The 18,937-nt window shown below is 38.5% G+C and overlaps 1 protein-coding gene across 2 annotated transcripts; it reads left to right on the top strand.

Annotated features, from left to right (window-relative positions):
• The first annotated feature begins 33 nt into the window (after window positions 1–33).
• Window positions 34–15,965, top strand: ccl27a (chemokine (C-C motif) ligand 27a). Of its 2 annotated transcripts, none has more exons than NM_001328381.1 (3): window positions 34–124; window positions 8,922–9,045; window positions 15,676–15,965. In NM_001328381.1, exons 1-3 carry the CDS (start codon window positions 55–57, stop codon window positions 15,764–15,766), a joined length of 285 nt encoding a protein of 94 aa, NP_001315310.1. In that variant the 5' UTR covers window positions 34–54; the 3' UTR covers window positions 15,767–15,965. The 2 variants fall into 2 exon arrangements, with proteins under 2 accessions (NP_001315310.1, NP_571137.2); NM_131062.2 differs by having other exon boundaries at window positions 8,925–9,045.
• Window positions 15,966–18,937: the final 2,972 nt, after the last annotated feature.

Raw genomic sequence — 18,937 nt, forward strand, 5'->3', positions numbered from 1 at the left:
CACGTGTGTGTTCAGATGATCTGCTCATCTTTCAATCATTCTCAGAAAGCCACGATGGAGTTCAGATCATCATGTCTCCTTCTGCTCGTCTGCTTTACCATCATCATCCTCACCGACAACAAAGGTCAGACACACACACACACACACACACACACACACACACACACACACACACACACACACACACACACACACACACACACACACAAAATGACTTTAATTTTGTCTTTGTTTTCTAGTATAAATAAAAAAAAATGAAAGATTTAAGTGTTTAAAACATTGAAATGAAAGTGTTTTTGCATCAGACAAGTGAGTTTAAATGTAAAGATCTGCCAATAATGTGTTGTTCTGCTTTAAATTCAGTTTAATTTAGGCTTTTTCTTGTTTGAAAGCACAAACTTTTTATTCATAATTGGTTTAATTTGTTTTTTAAATAATAGAAAAAAATTAAAGTACTAAACCAACCAATAAATACATAAATAAATGGTAACACTATTTTAAGTAACAATTCACAGTAATAATTATACCGGCTTAATTCCTGCCTATTATTAACCCTTGTACACTGATCATATATATATATATAATACCCTTTTGTTCTGTCCAGGAAACTGCTGTAAAAGTGCATCAGATTAATGTTTTTTTTTCCATGTTTTTTTGGCATAATTTGTCACGTTAGGCGTAATCAAAACAATAACGGGAACAAAAGATAACGGATTCAAGTGCAGATTTTAATATATTAAAGTGCAAAAACAGTGAACAAAATTCCAAAAATATCAAAGTGCAAAGTAACAAATAAACAACAAAACAAGAAACTAAGACAGATAAACATGAACTAGACTATAGCAAGACAGGAGACAAGATCAGGAACAACGACTAGGAAAAACAGACTTACTAGGTACAAGAAAGACAAACGACGCGATGACAAACAGTGGTTGAATGACTGAATATATAGTCCTGGTAATCACGGAGAATGGAGACAGCTGTGGTTGTAAATCAGTGTAGATGACAGACCGGGTGTGTGTGCGAAAGAATGTATGGAAATGTAGTCTTTATGGGCGCTGTAGTTTCACTACCCTCAGGTGGTCACTGACAGATGTGACATAAATCTGTTAATCAACCTCAGTCCTGATCAAAACTACTAAATTGCTTACAGAATTTTAAGTCTTTAATTGCCAAATTCATAAAGGAAGTCACTGATTTAGTTAAAAAACACTCAAAATTACCTATTTTCAATATGAAAGTAATTGTGGACTGTAAGTTTTTCATTCTTTCTCCATAATTTACTGTTGGTGGCTGTTTTTACTCTATTGACTTCCATTATAAGCACATTTGATGGTGCATAAAACCAACCGACTTTGTTTTTATTTACTGCATGTAGTTCTTAGAGCTGAGATGTATATTTAGATTTACTCAGACACATCAAGGTAAGTGCACAAAGGTCACTTTTACAGATACACAGACACACACTTTAATTTGCTGTTATACGCCGTATAAAATCCAGGAATTAAGCTTTTTTTATCTAAAGGGTTAATGCTGACATCTGATGATCGACAGTATAAGACAGATTGTCCCTCTTCCCAACAGTCAAGAATGCAGGATTATCTGCTGTCATGATTTGTAACCAAATAAATGTGGTTACAATGGAAGTCAATAGGGCAAAAAACTGAAACCAACAGTAAATTAGGGAGGAAAAAATGAAAATCAATCAAAAGCAAGCCATCAAAGAAGATGTTGTGCCCAATACTGATAAAAAAATCCAGTCCACAACTACTTTTATACTGAAAATAGGTCATTTTGTGTGTTTTTTCACCAAATTAGTGACTTCCTTTATGAATTTGGCAATTAAAGAGTTAAAATTCTGTAAGCAATTTGTTGTTTGATCAGGACTGAGGTTGATGAACAGATTTATGCTGAAAAAAAAGAGAAAAAACTGTTTATCTGATGCATTTTTGTTACAGCAGTTTAATTTAGTGGATGTTTTCATCCTGAACATAACATGAGGAATAGTACATTTGCTTGTTGAAATTCATCGTTGAAGCATTTTCTTTTAAATATGTGTCAAAATAAGATTTGACAACAAAAATCATTCTGCTAGCTGAAACACAGAGCACATTATGGCCAAATTAAGACTCAAAATCAGCCCAGAGTGGATGAAAACATCCTCAACAGCACACAAGGGTTCAGATAATTATCATTATTAAAGGCTTAAATATTTCACCAACAGCTAAACTAAAGGATTACCTTACTAAATATGAACGCACTGCTAATTATTAGCTTGTTCAGCTATTAGTGTGGTCTGTTAATAGCGTGACGTTTACATTAAAATAAAGGTGTGACCAAATAAACGTCTGCTAAATTAATTTCTACTCCCTTTAAACTTTGTGTCTGTTTTTAATTGAAAGTTTGATTGTTTTAAAAATGCAGGAAGTTTTTGTTTATGTAATGTTTAGTTACACTAAAAAAACATGGGGTTATTATTTCTACTGAAATCTTGGGTTGAGGCATTTGGCTAGTTTTTTGGGGGTTATTTTCAGAGTCTTGGGTAGTTTCAACCCAGCTTGGGTAGTCTTGGGAGTTTTGGGTAGTTGGGTAGTTTCAACCCAGCTCTTTGGGTCAGATCAACTCACAGCGGGGGCTGACTGGGATACCACATATTATGTGCTAATTTATTTAAATGCAATGAAAATAGTGTAGCATAAACACAGATTCCTTGCGTTGTCAGATGATTAAAATGAGATTTATGCTCATAGCAGCCTTTAGTCAGACCTTTCAAGCACCTTTTGTACACCTGTAATCAAAGCTGCACACCCCCACCGTACTTCAGTGACCCCGAGTCAAAACAACACAATTGCTGGGTCATCTTTCACAAGCATTTTTGGATCAAATTAACCTATTATTTAAGTAAAAAATAACCAATTATTGGGTAGAAAACAAACCATTTATTAGGTTAAAAATAATAACCCAATCACTTGGGTTAATTTAACACCTGATGTGTTCTGTCTCATATTTACCCAGCAGTAGGGTTAAAAACAACCCAATTTGGGTAGTCTTTAAGCCTGTGTTTTGTTAGTTCTTGTATGATCTTAAATCAGGATCCAAATAAACACTTTTACTGAAAATGTAAGTTAAGGATTCAGCAATTTAGAATATTTCAGTTTATTTCCTTGATGCCATTATTATAACTATATCATTCAGTAATTAATTTTCTTTTCGGCTTAGTCTCTTTATTTATCAGAGGTCGCCACAGTGGAATGAACCACCAACCATTCCAGCATAGGTTTTACACAGTGGATGCCCTTCCAGCCGCAACCCTACCCAACACTGGGAAACACACATACACTCTTGCATTCACACTCATATACTACAACCAATTTAGCTTATTCAATTCACCTGTCATTGGACTGTGGGGGGACACCGGAGCACCCGGAGGAACACAGAGAGGACATGCAAACATGCAAACTCCACACAGAAACACCAACTGACCCAGCCGAGGCTCAAACCAGTGACCTTCTTGCTGTGAGGCAATCGTGTCACCCACTGCGCAACTATTATAACAAAAAAAAATTAAATAACTTAAAAAATAAAACTTAATGCCAATTGAACACATTTCTAAACTTTACATTAATTAAGGATCATTTATTTATATATTTTTACTGAAAACTTAGACCAAAAACAAATACTACTGGGGCGACACGGTGGCTCAGTAGTAAGCACTGTGGCCTCACAGCAAAAAGGTTGCTGGTTTGAGCCCCGGCTGGGTTAGTTGGCATTTCTGTGTGGAGTTTGCATGTTCTCATCGTGTTGACGTAGGTTTCCTCCGGGTGTTCCGGTTTCCCCCACAGTCCAAACACATGCGCTATAGGGGAATTGATGAACTACATTGTTGCGTATGAGTGTCTGTGTGAATAAGTATGTATGGATGTTTCCCAGTACTGGGTTGCTGCTAGAAGGGCATCCTCTTTGTAAAACATATGTTGGAATAGTTGGTGGTTCATTCTGTTGGTGGTTTAATAGCTTTTATTTGTTAAACGTTTCTTTTATATTCAGCTTTCTTCTCTGTCTCTCTGTACTCCTATATACAGTACTTTGGTCAACCTTAAATGTTTTTAAATGTGCTTTATAAATAAATATTGTATTGTATTGTATTCCACTGCGGCGATCCTGATAATTAAAGGGACTAAACCGAAGGAAAATGAATGAATGAATAAAACTTAATGTCAAAAGTCAAAAGTTTCTAAAATTGATAGTGATTTAGGAATATTTATTTAGATGTTTTTAGTGGAAAATTAGACCAAAAGGCAAAGACGACTTTTTTCTTTCTGCTCTCTTCAAAGCTTTGTTGCCATTTCAAACTCCAAAATCTCCTACTTTAATTTAGTTGCAAATAGTTTAAGTTTGCTTCACTACTTTCACATTTATGCATTTATTATCATTAGTAACATTTATGCAGAATATTATATGCATATTCCTGTTTGAGTTTAGTTTATTTCTGTTTAGTCTCTGCTCTGCGTATACTGTATATGGGTGTTTCTACACTCTCAGATATAAAGGTATGGGAGCTGTCACTGGGGAAGTAGCTTTTTAAAAGATACATTTTTGTACTCAAATTAACCTAAAAAAGTATCTTTGAGGTACCGTTATGACAGTGACAGCTCCTGTACCTTTATTTCTGAGAGTGTAGAATTACAGGGACATTTTGCCTCTCCTAAATAAACAAACTATCATGAAACTGTTTCGAAGAGCATCAATCATAATTTGGTAGTTTTCTTTGCCTCCTGAATCATTCATTCAGCTTCAAATATCATCAAATAATCATCAAAATAATCTTTTGTGTGTTTACTATACAAGTTGAATAAACATTTGCATAAAACATCTAAATAATATCAACTCTGTTATCGTCAATTCTGTTAACCATCAACTCTGTTATCGTAAACTCTGTTATCGTCAACTCTGTTATCATCAACTCTGTTATCATCAACTCTGTTATCGTCAACTCTGTTATCATCAACTCTGTTATCGTCAACTCTGTTATCGTCAACTCTGTTATCGTCAACTCTGTTATCGTCAACTCTGTTATCGTCAACTCTGTTATCGTCAACTCTGTTATCATCAACTCTGTTATCGTCAACTCTGTTATCGTCAACTCTGTTATCGTCAACTCTGTTATCGTCAACTCTGTTATCGTCAACTCTGTTATCATCAACTCTGTTATCGTCAACTCTGTTATCGTCAACTCTGTTATCGTCAACTCTGTTATCTTCAACTCTGTTATCGTCAACTCTGTTATCCGTCTACTCTGTTATCGTCAACTCTGTTATCGTCAACTCTGTTATCGTCAACTCTGTTATCGTCAACTCTGTTATCGTCAACTCTGTTATCCGTCAACTCTGTTATCATCAACTCTGTTATCATCAACTCTGTTATCCGTCTACTCTGTTATCGTCAACTCTGTTATCGTCAACTCTGTTATCCGTCTACTCTGTTATCGTCAACTCTGTTATCGTCAACTCTGTTATCGTCAACTCTGTTATCATCAACTCTGTTATCCGTCAACTCTGTTATCATCAACTCTGTTATCGTCAACTCTGTTATCATCAACTCTGTTATCCGTCAACTCTGTTATCGTCAACTCTGCTGTCCGTCAACTCTGCTGTCCGTCAACTCTGTTATCGTCAACTCTGTTATCCGTCAACTCTGTTATCCGTCAACTCTGTTATCGTCAACTCTGCTGTCCGTCAACTCTGTTATCCGTCAACTCTGTTATCCGTCAACTCTGTTATCGTAAACTCTGTTATCGTCAACTCTGTTATCGTCCACTCTGTTATCCGTCAACTCTGTTATCGTCAACTCTGTTATCGTCAACTCTGGTATCCATCAACTTTGTTATCCGTCAACTCTGTTATACGTCAACTCTGTTATCGTCCACTCTGTTATCCGTCAACTCTGTTATCGTCCACTCTGTTATCCGTCAACTCTGTTATCGTCAACTCTGTTATCCGTCAACTCTGTTATCCGTCAACTCTGTTATCGTCAACTCTGTTATCCGTCAACTCTGTTATCGTCAACTCTGTTATCGTCAACTCTGTTATCGTCAACTCTGTTATCCATCAAGTCTGTTATCATCAACTCTGTTATCATCAACTCTGTTATCCGTCTACTCTGTTATCGTCAACTCTGTTATCGTCAACTCTGTTATCCGTCTACTCTGTTATCGTCAACTCTGTTATCGTCAACTCTGTTATCCGTCAACTCTGTTATCATCAACTCTGTTATCATCAACTCTGTTATCCGTCTACTCTGTTATCGTCAACTCTGTTATCGTCAACTCTGTTATCCGTCTACTCTGTTATCGTCAACTCTGTTATCGTCAACTCTGTTATCGTCAACTCTGTTATCATCAACTCTGTTATCCGTCAACTCTGTTATCATCAACTCTGTTATCGTCAACTCTGTTATCATCAACTCTGTTATCCGTCAACTCTGTTATCGTCAACTCTGCTGTCCGTCAACTCTGCTGTCCGTCAACTCTGTTATCGTCAACTCTGTTATCCGTCAACTCTGTTATCCGTCAACTCTGTTATCGTCAACTCTGCTGTCCGTCAACTCTGTTATCCGTCAACTCTGTTATCCGTCAACTCTGTTATCGTAAACTCTGTTATCGTCAACTCTGTTATCGTCCACTCTGTTATCCGTCAACTCTGTTATCGTCAACTCTGTTATCGTCAACTCTGGTATCCATCAACTTTGTTATCCGTCAACTCTGTTATACGTCAACTCTGTTATCGTCCACTCTGTTATCCGTCAACTCTGTTATCGTCCACTCTGTTATCCGTCAACTCTGTTATCGTCAACTCTGTTATCCGTCAACTCTGTTATCCGTCAACTCTGTTATCGTCAACTCTGTTATCCGTCAACTCTGTTATCGTCAACTCTGTTATCGTCAACTCTGTTATCGTCAACTCTGTTATCCATCAAGTCTGTTATCATCAACTCTGTTATCGTCCACTCTGTTATCCGTCAACTCTGTTATCGTCAACTCTGGTATCGTCAACTCTGTTATCGTCCACTCTGTTATCCGTCAACTCTGTTATCGTCAACTCTGTTATCCGTCAACTCTGTTATCGTCAACTCTGTTATCCGTCAACTCTGTTATCGTCAACTCTGCTGTCCGTCAACTCTGTTATCGTCCACTCTGTTATCCGTCAACTCTGTTATCGTCAACTCTGTTATCGTCAACTCTGGTATCCGTCAACTCTGTTATCCATCAACTCTGTTATCATCAACTCTGTTATCCGTCAACTCTGCTATCCTTCTGCTATCCGTCAAGTCTGTTATCCTGTCTGTTATCGTCAACTCTATTTCTGTCAACTCTGTTATCTTCAACTCTGTTATTTTCAACTGTTATCCTTTAACTCTGCTATCCTTCAACTCTGTTATCATCAACTCTATTTCTGTCAACTCTGTTATCTTCAACCCTGTTATTGTCAACTCTGTTATCGTCAACTCTGCTATCCGTCAACTCTGTTATCGTCAACTCTGTTATCGTCAACTCTGTTATCGTCAACGCTGTTATCCGTCAACTTTGTTATTCGTCAATTTTGTTATTCGTCAACTCTGTAATCGTCAACTCTGTTATCCGTCAACTCTGTAATCGTAAACTCTGTTCTCCGTCAACTTTGTTATCCGTCAACTGTTATCGTCAACTCTGTTATCGTCAACTCTGTTATCGTCAACTCTGTTATACGTCAACTCTGTTATCGTCAACTCTATTATCATCAAATCTGTTATCGTCAACTCTGTTATCCGTCTACTCTGTTATACGTCAACTCTGTTATACGTCAACTTTGTTATCGTCAACTCTATTATCCGTCAAGTCTGTTATCATCAACGCTGTTATCGTCAACAATGTTATCGTCAACGCTATTATCGTCAATGATGTTATCTGTCAACTCTGTTATCCAACAACTCTTATCGTCAACTCTGTTATCCGCCAAGTCTGTTATCGCCAACTCTGTTATACGTCAACTCTGTTATCCAACAACTCTTATCGTCAACTCTGTTATCCGCCAAGTCTGTTATCGCCAACTCTGTTATACGTCAACTCTGTTATACGTCAACTCTGTTATCGTGAATTCTATTATCCGCAAACTCTGTTATCGTCAACTCTTGCTATCGTCAACTCTGTTATCCGTCAACTCTGTTATCGTCAACTCCGTTATCATCAACTCTGTTATTTGTCAACTTTGTTATCGTCAACTTTGTTATCCGTCAACTCTGTTATCCGTCAACTCTGTTATTTGTCAACTTTGTTATCGTCAACTTTGTTATCCGTCAACTCTGTTATCCGCCAACTCTGTTATCATCAATTCTGTTATTTGTCAACTCTGTTATCGTCAACTCTGTTATCGTCAACTTTGTTATCATCAACTTTGTGATCTGTCAACTCTGTTGTCCACCAAGTCTATTATTTGTCAACTGAGTTATCCGTCAACTCTGTTAGTGGTTTAAAAAGTAGCTGTAGAATAAGCAAAAAAAAACAACAATTAGTAACAGAATCAAATATATTCGCATTGTGCAATATTTTACATTATAGATGCGTTCAGCATACTGTAAATGATACATTTCTTGTACATCATTCCAGTTCAGGGAAATTGAATGGAAAATGACTGAAATGTACCGGTAATTCTGGAATGAATGATTATGGGTCATTAATGAGTTTCGTTAACTCTTAAACACACAGTGAGTCACTCTGGGTGACACTGATGTGCTCAGACATGCATCACCTCTAAAAGCTTTTATGAGAATATCGAACATGCCTTTTTATTAATAAAGACGCCTCTGTGTCTGTGAGATGTTTATTGTTGGAGGGCTTCATTAATGTGATATAAGCTGTTCAGTAGCAGATGTTGTTTTTGTTCCAGCAGGTGCAGCCATTCCAACATGCTGTCTGAGTGTTTTACGCAGAATCCCTAAACGTGTACTGCGATCGGTCAGAACATATGAGGTCCAGGACACATCTGGACACTGTGAGATTAAGGCTCTAATGTGAGTGTGTATGTGAGCTGATGCTCTTTGCTGTGTGTATGTTTTTGACTCTTATAAAGCTTAAAAATACTTCAATATGTTGGCAGATAGTTTAGAAACATGCTTCGTGAACATTCCTGTTTATCTGAAAAACAGCCGGTAATCAACGAGATCAGCCGAGCGCAGGTGGGGGCGGTGTTATAAAACGAAGCCGTCAAGCCGGACACATCGGGGGCTCAAAGTTGCACCAGTCATGATGATCGGTCACATGGCGTGGTCATTTATTAATATATTGAAATAACCACAAAAGATATACAGAACAAATAAATCAGAATATAGTCTCTACAACCTATAGTAAATTTTTAAACAATAAGGGAATTATGAATTAAATTTAAGTAGTCATACATAACAAATGCATGAGAAATAAGGGAAAAACAAGAGGGCACATTAAAAAAAATATCCATGAATTAATAGGATAATGGGATTATTTTGGATAATAAAAGCATTTTTAAAATAGCACTTTAATCCAAAAAGATTGAGCAAAATGACCAAAATAAATGAGCTACACTTTAAGTAGAAATTTCCCAGAAAGAGCACATCAATGTCACTTTAAACACTTGTGCATAAACGGCTTGACAGGAAATAAAATATTTTATAATCATATTTTTTATATATTATATAACTTAATTTGTTGAGAAAGCTTTAAAGGGGTGTCAGGATCAATGATGATTATTTTATTACAACTCTGTAAGACTTATTTGAGGTAATATTTAGGTTATTCACTAAGTGAAGTTTATTTATAAACTAATTTCAAAAGGACCATGTGATTATATTTGAACACGGCTGGTTCTGCATTAGCTATGATCCACCAATCAGGCCAGTCCTAACGCCCTATTCACACGGGGCTTCAGCGTCAACGTTTGACTGAAGGCCTGTCTGAAGTTAGGGCTGAAGCGATCATCATAGCAGCGTCAGCCAATGAAATTCAGTCAGCAATAGGCCACTGTCTAGCTGGTGTATTTGCATACAGCGATCTGATTGGCTGACGCTTCCCAACTTTTAGTCCCAACTTCTGTAGCGAGCAAAGCCTCTGAAGCGGCGCCGACGGATCCTCAATGCAGTTCGGCAGCGCCTGACGTCACCCGTTTAAAGCGAATGGGAAGCATTGACGCTGACACCCCATGTGAATGGGGCGTGACCCACTATAAAGAGTCAGGGTTTCTTACTACAGCCATCTTTGATTTGAAGAATCCCCCCTTCCACCCCTACTTCTCCACCTTTCCCTTTATACGGTAGCACGGTGGCCCAGTGGTTAGCACTGTTGCCTCAAAGCAAGAACGTCACCGGTTCTAGTCCTTTAGTTCTGTGCGTAGTTTGCATGTTCTTCCCGTGCTCGTGTGGGTTTTCCTCGGGTTCTCCGGTTTCCTCCCACTTTCCAAAAACATGCACAACAAGTGAACTGATCAATCTAAATATAGCACTACAGTCAATCTATCATCCAGCAGCATAGCTCTTCATAGCTATCATTTTAGTCATCAGCTCATATCAAGGAGGAAGTTGTCGAGATCTACCTGAACTCGAAGCTCCCCTCTCGCCCTGCAAATGGGAGGGAGCCCAGGGCTCAAAGACCTTTTGGGCTCAGGGCTCTTTCCTGGGACAGCATGCCAAACTTGCTTATAATCAATCATCAGCCAAGTCTGAACTCTTGAAATATATAATTTGAATTGTTCATGGAGCTGATTGCAGTCTGTATAAAAAAACTGAATAAACCTGTGCAAACAATCTAGCCATTATGAACAAGTTATTGAACAAAAGATGACACTGCAGTAAAATATGTGTGATGTGTACAGGATAGAGAGGCTATGAAAAGTGAATTGTTTGGTTTCGAAGTTTGCAAATCGGAATTTGTCCAATAATAAACCTAAAACACACGTGGTTGTTGTCAAGCGCTCTTCAAATGCTGCACTGGCTGAATAAGTCATGTGATCATGAAGCGCTGTCGTGGTACTTTGATGCCACATGTGACTGTCACATGGCGTCAGCGCAGTGTCAATCCGGACAACATTTTTAACCAGCATGCAGAGCCTAAAAACACCTGTTCTCTTTTAAAAATGTTCTTTTTTCTGGTCTTTTTCTGGTTTTCTAAGTCCGCCCACTGCCTGCTTAAAGAATATACATATTACAATCATAAACCTTAGCCGTGCAGGTTAAATTGTATCAGTGTCCTAACAACACGCAATGTGAAAATATTCCAACAACAAACAATTTGACTTTCTGCATGCAATGCAACATGACAGAAACATTTAAATACAGGCATTCAGAAGCACAGAATAATACACTGCACTTTAACTAAATGGTAAGGTTTATAATCTAATTTATACATATAAAACCTCTTTTACATTTTTAAAAAGTACACGCTAAAAGTGACTGATGTTTGTTGGTTTGCACAGTTCAGACTTCAATTTTAAAATATTCTATTTTATTTTCAAGATCTGAGGTAAAATGTCTGCTGCCACTTTCAGAATGGCGATAAACGTCACAATAAATGATTTTCAAAACTTATATTTGTAGCATTGAACACTGAATAAAGCAGATAATCCGTACCTGAGGTGATTTTTCTAAGAGTAGTTTGCTTTTGTTTAGTTGAGAGAAACAGAAACCGTTTCTAAAACAGAATTTTCAGGTGATGGTTTGGACAAAATCTGGCAACCTGTAATCAGAGGCGGCGCTGGGTTAAAAAGTGTTTTGATGTGAGCTGCAATACCCAGTTCAACCACTGGGTGTCAATCGTACCTACTCCACCTATAAATACTGTTTTTAAATTTGCTGTAAATATAAGTTTAGCTAAAATATTATTCCGACACCAACCCGCTATAACGTCATCCCCTCTGACCCCGTTTACACTACTGCGTTTTAGTTTTAAAACAGCATTTTAGATCAAAAATGATCCTGAACATATAGCATTTCTGAAAATATCTCCGTCCACACTACGCCACCAAAAACGTATATGACGTGACCATTCGCACACTCTGGGCATGCGCGTTCTAGTATAAACAGAAAGCATGCGTCTCGCTCTGCATTTGGTTATTGTTAGTCAATAAACGCCGGTTAAACAATAAACGCGATGGCACAGAAAGCAAGAGAGGTACTTTTGTGGACAGACGACGAGGTTGAGTTGTTACTAAACGTAACAAATGAAAAACTGCACAATGGCGCCTAAAACAGACAATAGTGCAAACAACGATGATCCCTCGGTTCCAGCTCGCATCTCAGCCTGCCTGTTGGATATTTCACACTGGATGAAAGATCATCATCTTCAGCTGAACCTCGCAAAAACGGAAATGCTTGTAGTTTCTGCCAACCCGACTCTACACCATAACTTCTCAATCCAGATGGATGGGGCAACCATAACTGCATCCAAAATGGTGAAAAGCCTTGGAGTAACGATTGATGACCAACTAAACTTCTCTGACCACATTTCTAGAACTGCTCGATCGTGCAGATTTGCACTCTATAACATCAGAAAGATTCGACCCTTCTTATCAGAACATGCAGCTCAACTCCTTGTTCAAGCTCTTGTTCTCTCCAAACTGGATTACTGCAACACTCTACTAGTTGGGTTTCCAGCTAACTCTATCAAACCTCTTCAGCTGCTCCAGAACGCAGCAGCACGAGTGGTCTTTAATGAACCTAAAAGAGCACATGTCACTCCGCTGCTCATCCGTTTGCACTGGCTGCCAGTTACTGCTCGCATCAAATTCAAAGCTCTGATGTTTGCCTACAAAGCGACTTCTGGCTTTGCTCCTTCTTATCTGCTCTCACTTCTGCAGATGTATGTGCCCTCCAGAAACTTGCGTTCTGTGAATGAACGTCGCCTCGTGGTTCCATCCCAAAGAGGGAAGAAATCACTTTCGCGAACGCTCACGCTCAATCTGCCCAGTTGGTGGAATGAACTCCCTAACTGCATCAGAACAGCAGAGTCACTCGCTGTCTTCAAGAAACGACTAAAAACTCAACTATTTAGTCTCCACTACACTTCCTAATCTGCAATTGTCTCTCTGAATATCACACTAACTGTACCAAAAAAAAAAAAATACTACTAATACTTCCCTTCTTAGACTTTACAGACCTGAAACTTGCCTACAGCACTTATTCATTGTTGCTCTTAGTTGTGTAAGTTGCTTCCTTGTCCTCATTTGTAAGTCGCTTTGGATAAAAGCGTCTGCTAAATGACTAAATGTAAATGTAAACAACGCTCCATTTCTGTGCCCTTGTTGTTGTATACAGTGAAGGCTGGTCTGCTGTCCTCCGGTAGCGTTAAAGCCATGTGTTATAGTCATGTGATAGAGGCTTGATGAATAAGGGAAGGATAAGCAATGACACAAAAGCCCCAATCAGGTGGCGAATCTCAGCAGCCCCACCTCCGTTTTCAGATGTCTCCGTTTTCCCCCATCCACACTGAGACCGAGCAGCACCGTTTCCAACGCGTTTCCAAAACCCTCCATTTTCGGCGCTCGAAAACTCTGGTGTAGTGTGGACGGATGGCTTAACCATAGCAAAACTTATGCGTATTCAAACTAAAACGCATTAGTGTAAACAAGACCTAAATCGCCAAAAGACTGATTAAACATTGGAGAATTGTTGCTCTGACATGGACATGAGGGTAATAAACGACTGAAAAACTGATGCGGGTGAGGTATATTGATCGCAAGTGCTCAGTTTGTGATCACATCTCTATTTTTTTCTCTTAATATGTGACCCAAATATTCGTAGTTTTTTTAAACAGATTGATTTATGACTGGATTGGGCTGCTTTTACGGCCCCTCACACAGCGTGATCCACGCTGGCATTCCTCCCCTTAGGTATTAAGGTGTTGGAAAGTGAAATAACATTCCACCACCCAAGGCCGTAGGTTTGCATTTGACATTGGTGGGGATGGGTGAATTATTGTATATTCCAAGAATGACTATCGTTTTATATTGTATACACAGTTGAGGTCAGAATTATTTGTGCATTATTTGTACAAATATATATTTTTCTTTTTTTAAATATTTCCCAAGTGATGTATAACAGAGCAAGGACATTTTCACAGGATGTCTGATACTATTTGTTCATCTGGAGAAAGTCTTATTTGTTTTATTTCGGCTAGAATAAAACACAGTCGAGCAATCACAACAGATTGGGACATAGGGGCAATCAGTGCAGATTAGCATCATGCTAAGGAGGGGTTAGGGAACAAATGAAGCTGCGGTCACACTTGACTTTTCTCCCCATAGACTTCCATTCATACACACGCGAATGGGCCAGACCGGAAACGCAGGGTCATGCGCTAATGCGGTGCTTGGTGAACTCTGACCTGCGAAATCGCATCACTTGACTGCGTGAGACCAATCGAGGATCAAAACACGACCTCTCTGGACAGAAATTTAAAACATGGAGCAATCGCTCGCTTTTTTTAATGTCTAATAATCTTGTTTAATCCCACCTCTTTTCGCAGCACTGTACGACAGAATTTCGCAAGCTCAAACTCTTGACTGAACGCAGCTTGAATCGCTAAACGAGTCATATCCCTAGTAGCAAAGAATTCTGGCCCAGATTTGGCATAAAGCTGGCACAGCAGGCATTCATCCGGCACTGGCATACAGCATGTGGGCCAAACATGGCCCGGGTTTGGCAGAGGTGGCACCGTTTTTAAGGCGGCACACAAGATTTGGGCCAGATGAAAAACGTAGTATTTGGCCCAGATTTAAAAATTTGATAAGTGGGCCATGTGAGTTTGGCCAGTCTTGACCCACATTTAAAATACACTAAAATCATTTTTGAGTAAAGAATAAAAATTCTACCAATCAGGTCACTTTGAGAAAAAGCGTGCCCATAGTGTGCCTAAAGCGCATCACTCCATGGGTTTATCAATTTCATTGCAATCGTGACACACCAACCTATCTGGCCCAGTTCAGGCCCAGTTATGAGTTATTAACTTGGCTGAGACTTGGCCCAGATATGGTCCGTGTTTGGCCCTTGTCTGGAAGCCAGATTTGGTCCAGTCATGTACCGTAATTCACTGCGGCATGTGGACCAAGCAAAACCTGATTGTGTGGGCCAGAGCTGGGCCAGAGAAATTTTGCTATGTGGGATGGGAATCGCTGAGGTAATCAGGTAAAAACAAATGCATGTTATTATTAGACAACGAAAGTGTTTTTTGACCTTGCAGGTCGAGAGTTCACCAAGCTTGAACTCTGCACCGCAGCAACCTGCAAAACAACACATGACCCTGCATTTCCGTTCTGACGCATTCGCGTGCATATGAATGGAAGTCTATGGGAGGAAAAGCCCAGTGTGACCGCAGCTTTAGCCACTACATCAAAAAGTTACGAATTGCCGTGAGATTGCGTTAAAAGTAATCAACAGTGTCACGTTTGTATTTGCTAAGATCTGATAATATTATTGCGCTTGGCATAGGCCATGTGTTTATTGTTTTCTGATGAGAGTTTCATTTTAGCGATGGCTGCGGCGAGTCGGCAGTTGCTCTAATATTAAATAGCCAATTTGACCTAAAACTTTTCACTGAGCTCAGTAAAATGTTCTTTGATAACCTCCACTAATGCATTATTAGACAATGTCTGTAAACAGTTGTGTCTTTCTGCTCTCCAGATTACACTTCAAGGGGAAGAAAATCTGTGCTCATCCCAAACTGGAGAGATTCTTGAAGAAAATGCTGAAGCACAAACCTAAAAAGCCTTAAAGGAAAGAGCTTCAGGCTGAAATCACGGATACAGACGGCTTCAGGACTCTTCATCTACATTTTATGTCTTTAAATCTGTTTATTTTTATATAAAAGTAATCATGTAATGTTTCCAGCTGATGCTTCAGACAGTGTGTGTGGCGATATACTGTGTGTGTTACGCTCTAATATCAACTAATAAACACTTGTTTCAGTTTTGGCGGATTTTTCACTCTAATGAAATTAAGAAACACACACACACACACACACACACACAAAATCACACACAAACATCACACAAACACTCTCATACAAACACACACACATGCAAACATACACATACATTCACACACACGCACACACACAAACACTCATATAAACACACACACACATGCACACACACAAACATACACACAAGCACAGTTGCACACACTCACACACATTATGCACACTGTCTTTAACACAAACACACTCAAAAACACATTTATGCACATGCACACACAAACAAAAATACAAACACAAACGCACATACACACACTCATGCACACACTCTGTCTCACACTCAAATGCACATTTATGCACATGCACACAAACACACATAAACAAACACATGCATGCACACTCTGTCTCACATACACACACACACACACACACATAAGTAATAAGTAAATAAAAAGATTAACTATATGCAAATTAGTATTTAGTAAATACACAAATGAATTAACAAAAATTGAACAAATAAAGAACCATGAATAAACTTTAAAATTAAAGATTATCTAGCTAAAACTCTCGTTGATTGGCTGATGTTGTCTCCGCCCACTCACTCTGCACCAATGAGATCTCTGATTTCTCACAGCTGCTTGTTTATTATATTTACAATATAAACGCCGGCGCGTATTTCAGTGACTAGTGACTCAATTATGACAGACATGACTTTGATCAAACAAAGGGTTAAAACTATGAGTCTTCAACTAAAACATTGTGTTTATATACATCAAGTTTTGAGCGGAGAACCTGACGTGAAAAGATCTTGAACGCTTCATAAACTCACCTGCTTTCCAGGATAGCTTCAGATCCAGATGCAGATGCAATCCTTACAACATCATTCCCCGAATTAAAGAGGTTGTCCACATGTTAGCTCTAGTTTCTCTATGGGTTTGTTGACTCCTGTACGGTTGAGATAAGTTTACATTAGTTTAGTGCACGAGGAGGAAGACTTAATTGGTCTCTGCTGCCCTCTAGTGGTGCTAATCTGAGTGGCATGGCAAATGAAATAGTGCTTCATTTGCATATTTAAACATTATGTTTTAGGGAATTTTATATAATTTAAACTGAATATAATCAAATTATAATATAAAATATCAAATATAATACAATATATGTTTGCAATAGCAATGTAAACAATCAACTGGGGAAGTGTGTTGGTAGCTATTAGTTAGTTATTTACTCCTTCATTTTATTATTATTTCATTATTGAAGTGTATTGGACAAAACCAACTCTACCTACTAACCCGGTATTAAAATGGCAGTATTTTCAATTGTGAATGTTTTAAGGGATTTTTTATGTATTTAACAGCATTATTATACTAGATTTATGACACTTATTGTGCAATAAACATGTAAAACAGTGTGTTCCTATTAAAAGGTTCATTCACTCAATTTAATTAATATAAAAATATTGTTCTATTAATGAAAAGCGTTTTTAGTTTTTCAATTCATTCATTCTTTTATTTAATTTTTGGTTTAGTCCCTTTATTAATCAGGGGTCACCACAGCGGAATGAACCACCAACTTATCCAGCATATGTTTTACACAGCAGATGCCCTTCCAGCTGCAACCCAGTACTGAGAAAAGGTTTAAAATTATTATTATTAATTTATTAAATTCTATTATCATATTTTGTGAAATAAATAATTAATATGTCAACAACACCTTATATATAATGCAATTTTACAGCTTATATAATATTTAAATGTGTATAATTTAAAGCAGAAACACACTCTCTGTTTGTTGAGTTTGTTTGAACACAGTAATAATGTATTTAATTAATTTGATTATTAAAATGACAAATTCAGGTTTGGTCACATTCAACAGATGAGTATTTGATAATAGTTTATATATATATATATATATATATATATATATATATATATATATATATATATATATATATATATATATATATATATATATATATATATATTATGTTATTATTATTAATATTATCATGTTGAATAATTGTGGCTCAGTCAGGAGCACTGTGGCCTCACAGCAAGAATGTCACTGGTTCGAGTCCCGGCTGGGTCAGCTGGTGTTTCTGTGTGGAGTTTGCATGTTCTCCCCGTGTTGGCGTGGGTTTCCTCCGGGTGCTCCGGTTTCCCCCACAGTCCAAACACATGCGCTATAGGGGAATTGATGAACTAAAATGGCTGTAGTGAATGAGTGTGTGTGTGTGAGAGAGAATACGTTTGTTTAGGTGTTTCCCAGTACTGGGTTGCAGCTAGAATGTAAACATAAGCTGGAAAAGTTGGCAGAATGGGGAAGAAAGGAGATTTAAGAGACTTTGAACGTGGCATGGTTGTTGCTGCCAGACGGGCTGCTCTGAGTATTTCAGAAACTGCTGATCTACTGGGAATTTCACGCACAACCATCTCTAGGGTTTACAGAGAATGCTCCGACAAAGAGGAAATATCCAGTGAGCGGCAGTTCTGTGGGTGCAAATGTCTTGTTGATGAGGCCAGAGGTAAGAGGAGAATGGCCAGACTGGTTCCAGCTGATAGAAAGGCAACAGTAACTCAAATAAGCACTCGCTACAACCGAGCTCTGCAGAAGAGCATCTCTGAACACACAACACGTCCAACCTTGAGGCGGATGGGCTACAGCAGCAGAAGAGCACACCGGGTGCCGCTCCTGTCAGCTAAGAACAGGAAACTGAGGCTACAATTCACACAGACTCACCAAAACTGGACAATAGAAGATTGGAGAAACGTTGCTGCTCTGATGAGTCTCCATTTCTGCTGACACATTCGGATGCTCGGCTCACAATTTGGCGTTAACAGCATGAAAGCATGGATCATCCTGCCTCGTATCAGCGGCTCAGGCTGGTGGTGGTGGTGTAATGGTGTGGGGGAGATTTTCTTTGGGTCCATTAGTACCAATTGAGCATCAACGCCACAGCCTACCTGAGTATTG

Source organism: Danio rerio, chromosome 8 (assembly GCF_049306965.1).
Source record: "Danio rerio strain Tuebingen ecotype United States chromosome 8, GRCz12tu, whole genome shotgun sequence".
NCBI classification, from domain to species: Eukaryota; Metazoa; Chordata; class Actinopteri; order Cypriniformes; family Danionidae; genus Danio; species Danio rerio.

What these genes read in the sequence shown, in the direction of transcription:
- ccl27a (NM_001328381.1), top strand. Translation starts at nt 55, where the DNA reads ATGGAGTTCAGATCATCATGTCTCCTTCTGCTCGTCTGCTTTACCATC. An exon ending in CATCCTCACCGACAACAAAG is followed by an intron (nt 125 to 8,921) that starts GTCAGACACACA and finishes TTTTTGTTCCAG; the next exon opens with CAGGTGCAGCCATTCCAACA. An exon ending in TGTGAGATTAAGGCTCTAAT is followed by an intron (nt 9,046 to 15,675) that starts GTGAGTGTGTAT and finishes TCTGCTCTCCAG; the next exon opens with ATTACACTTCAAGGGGAAGA.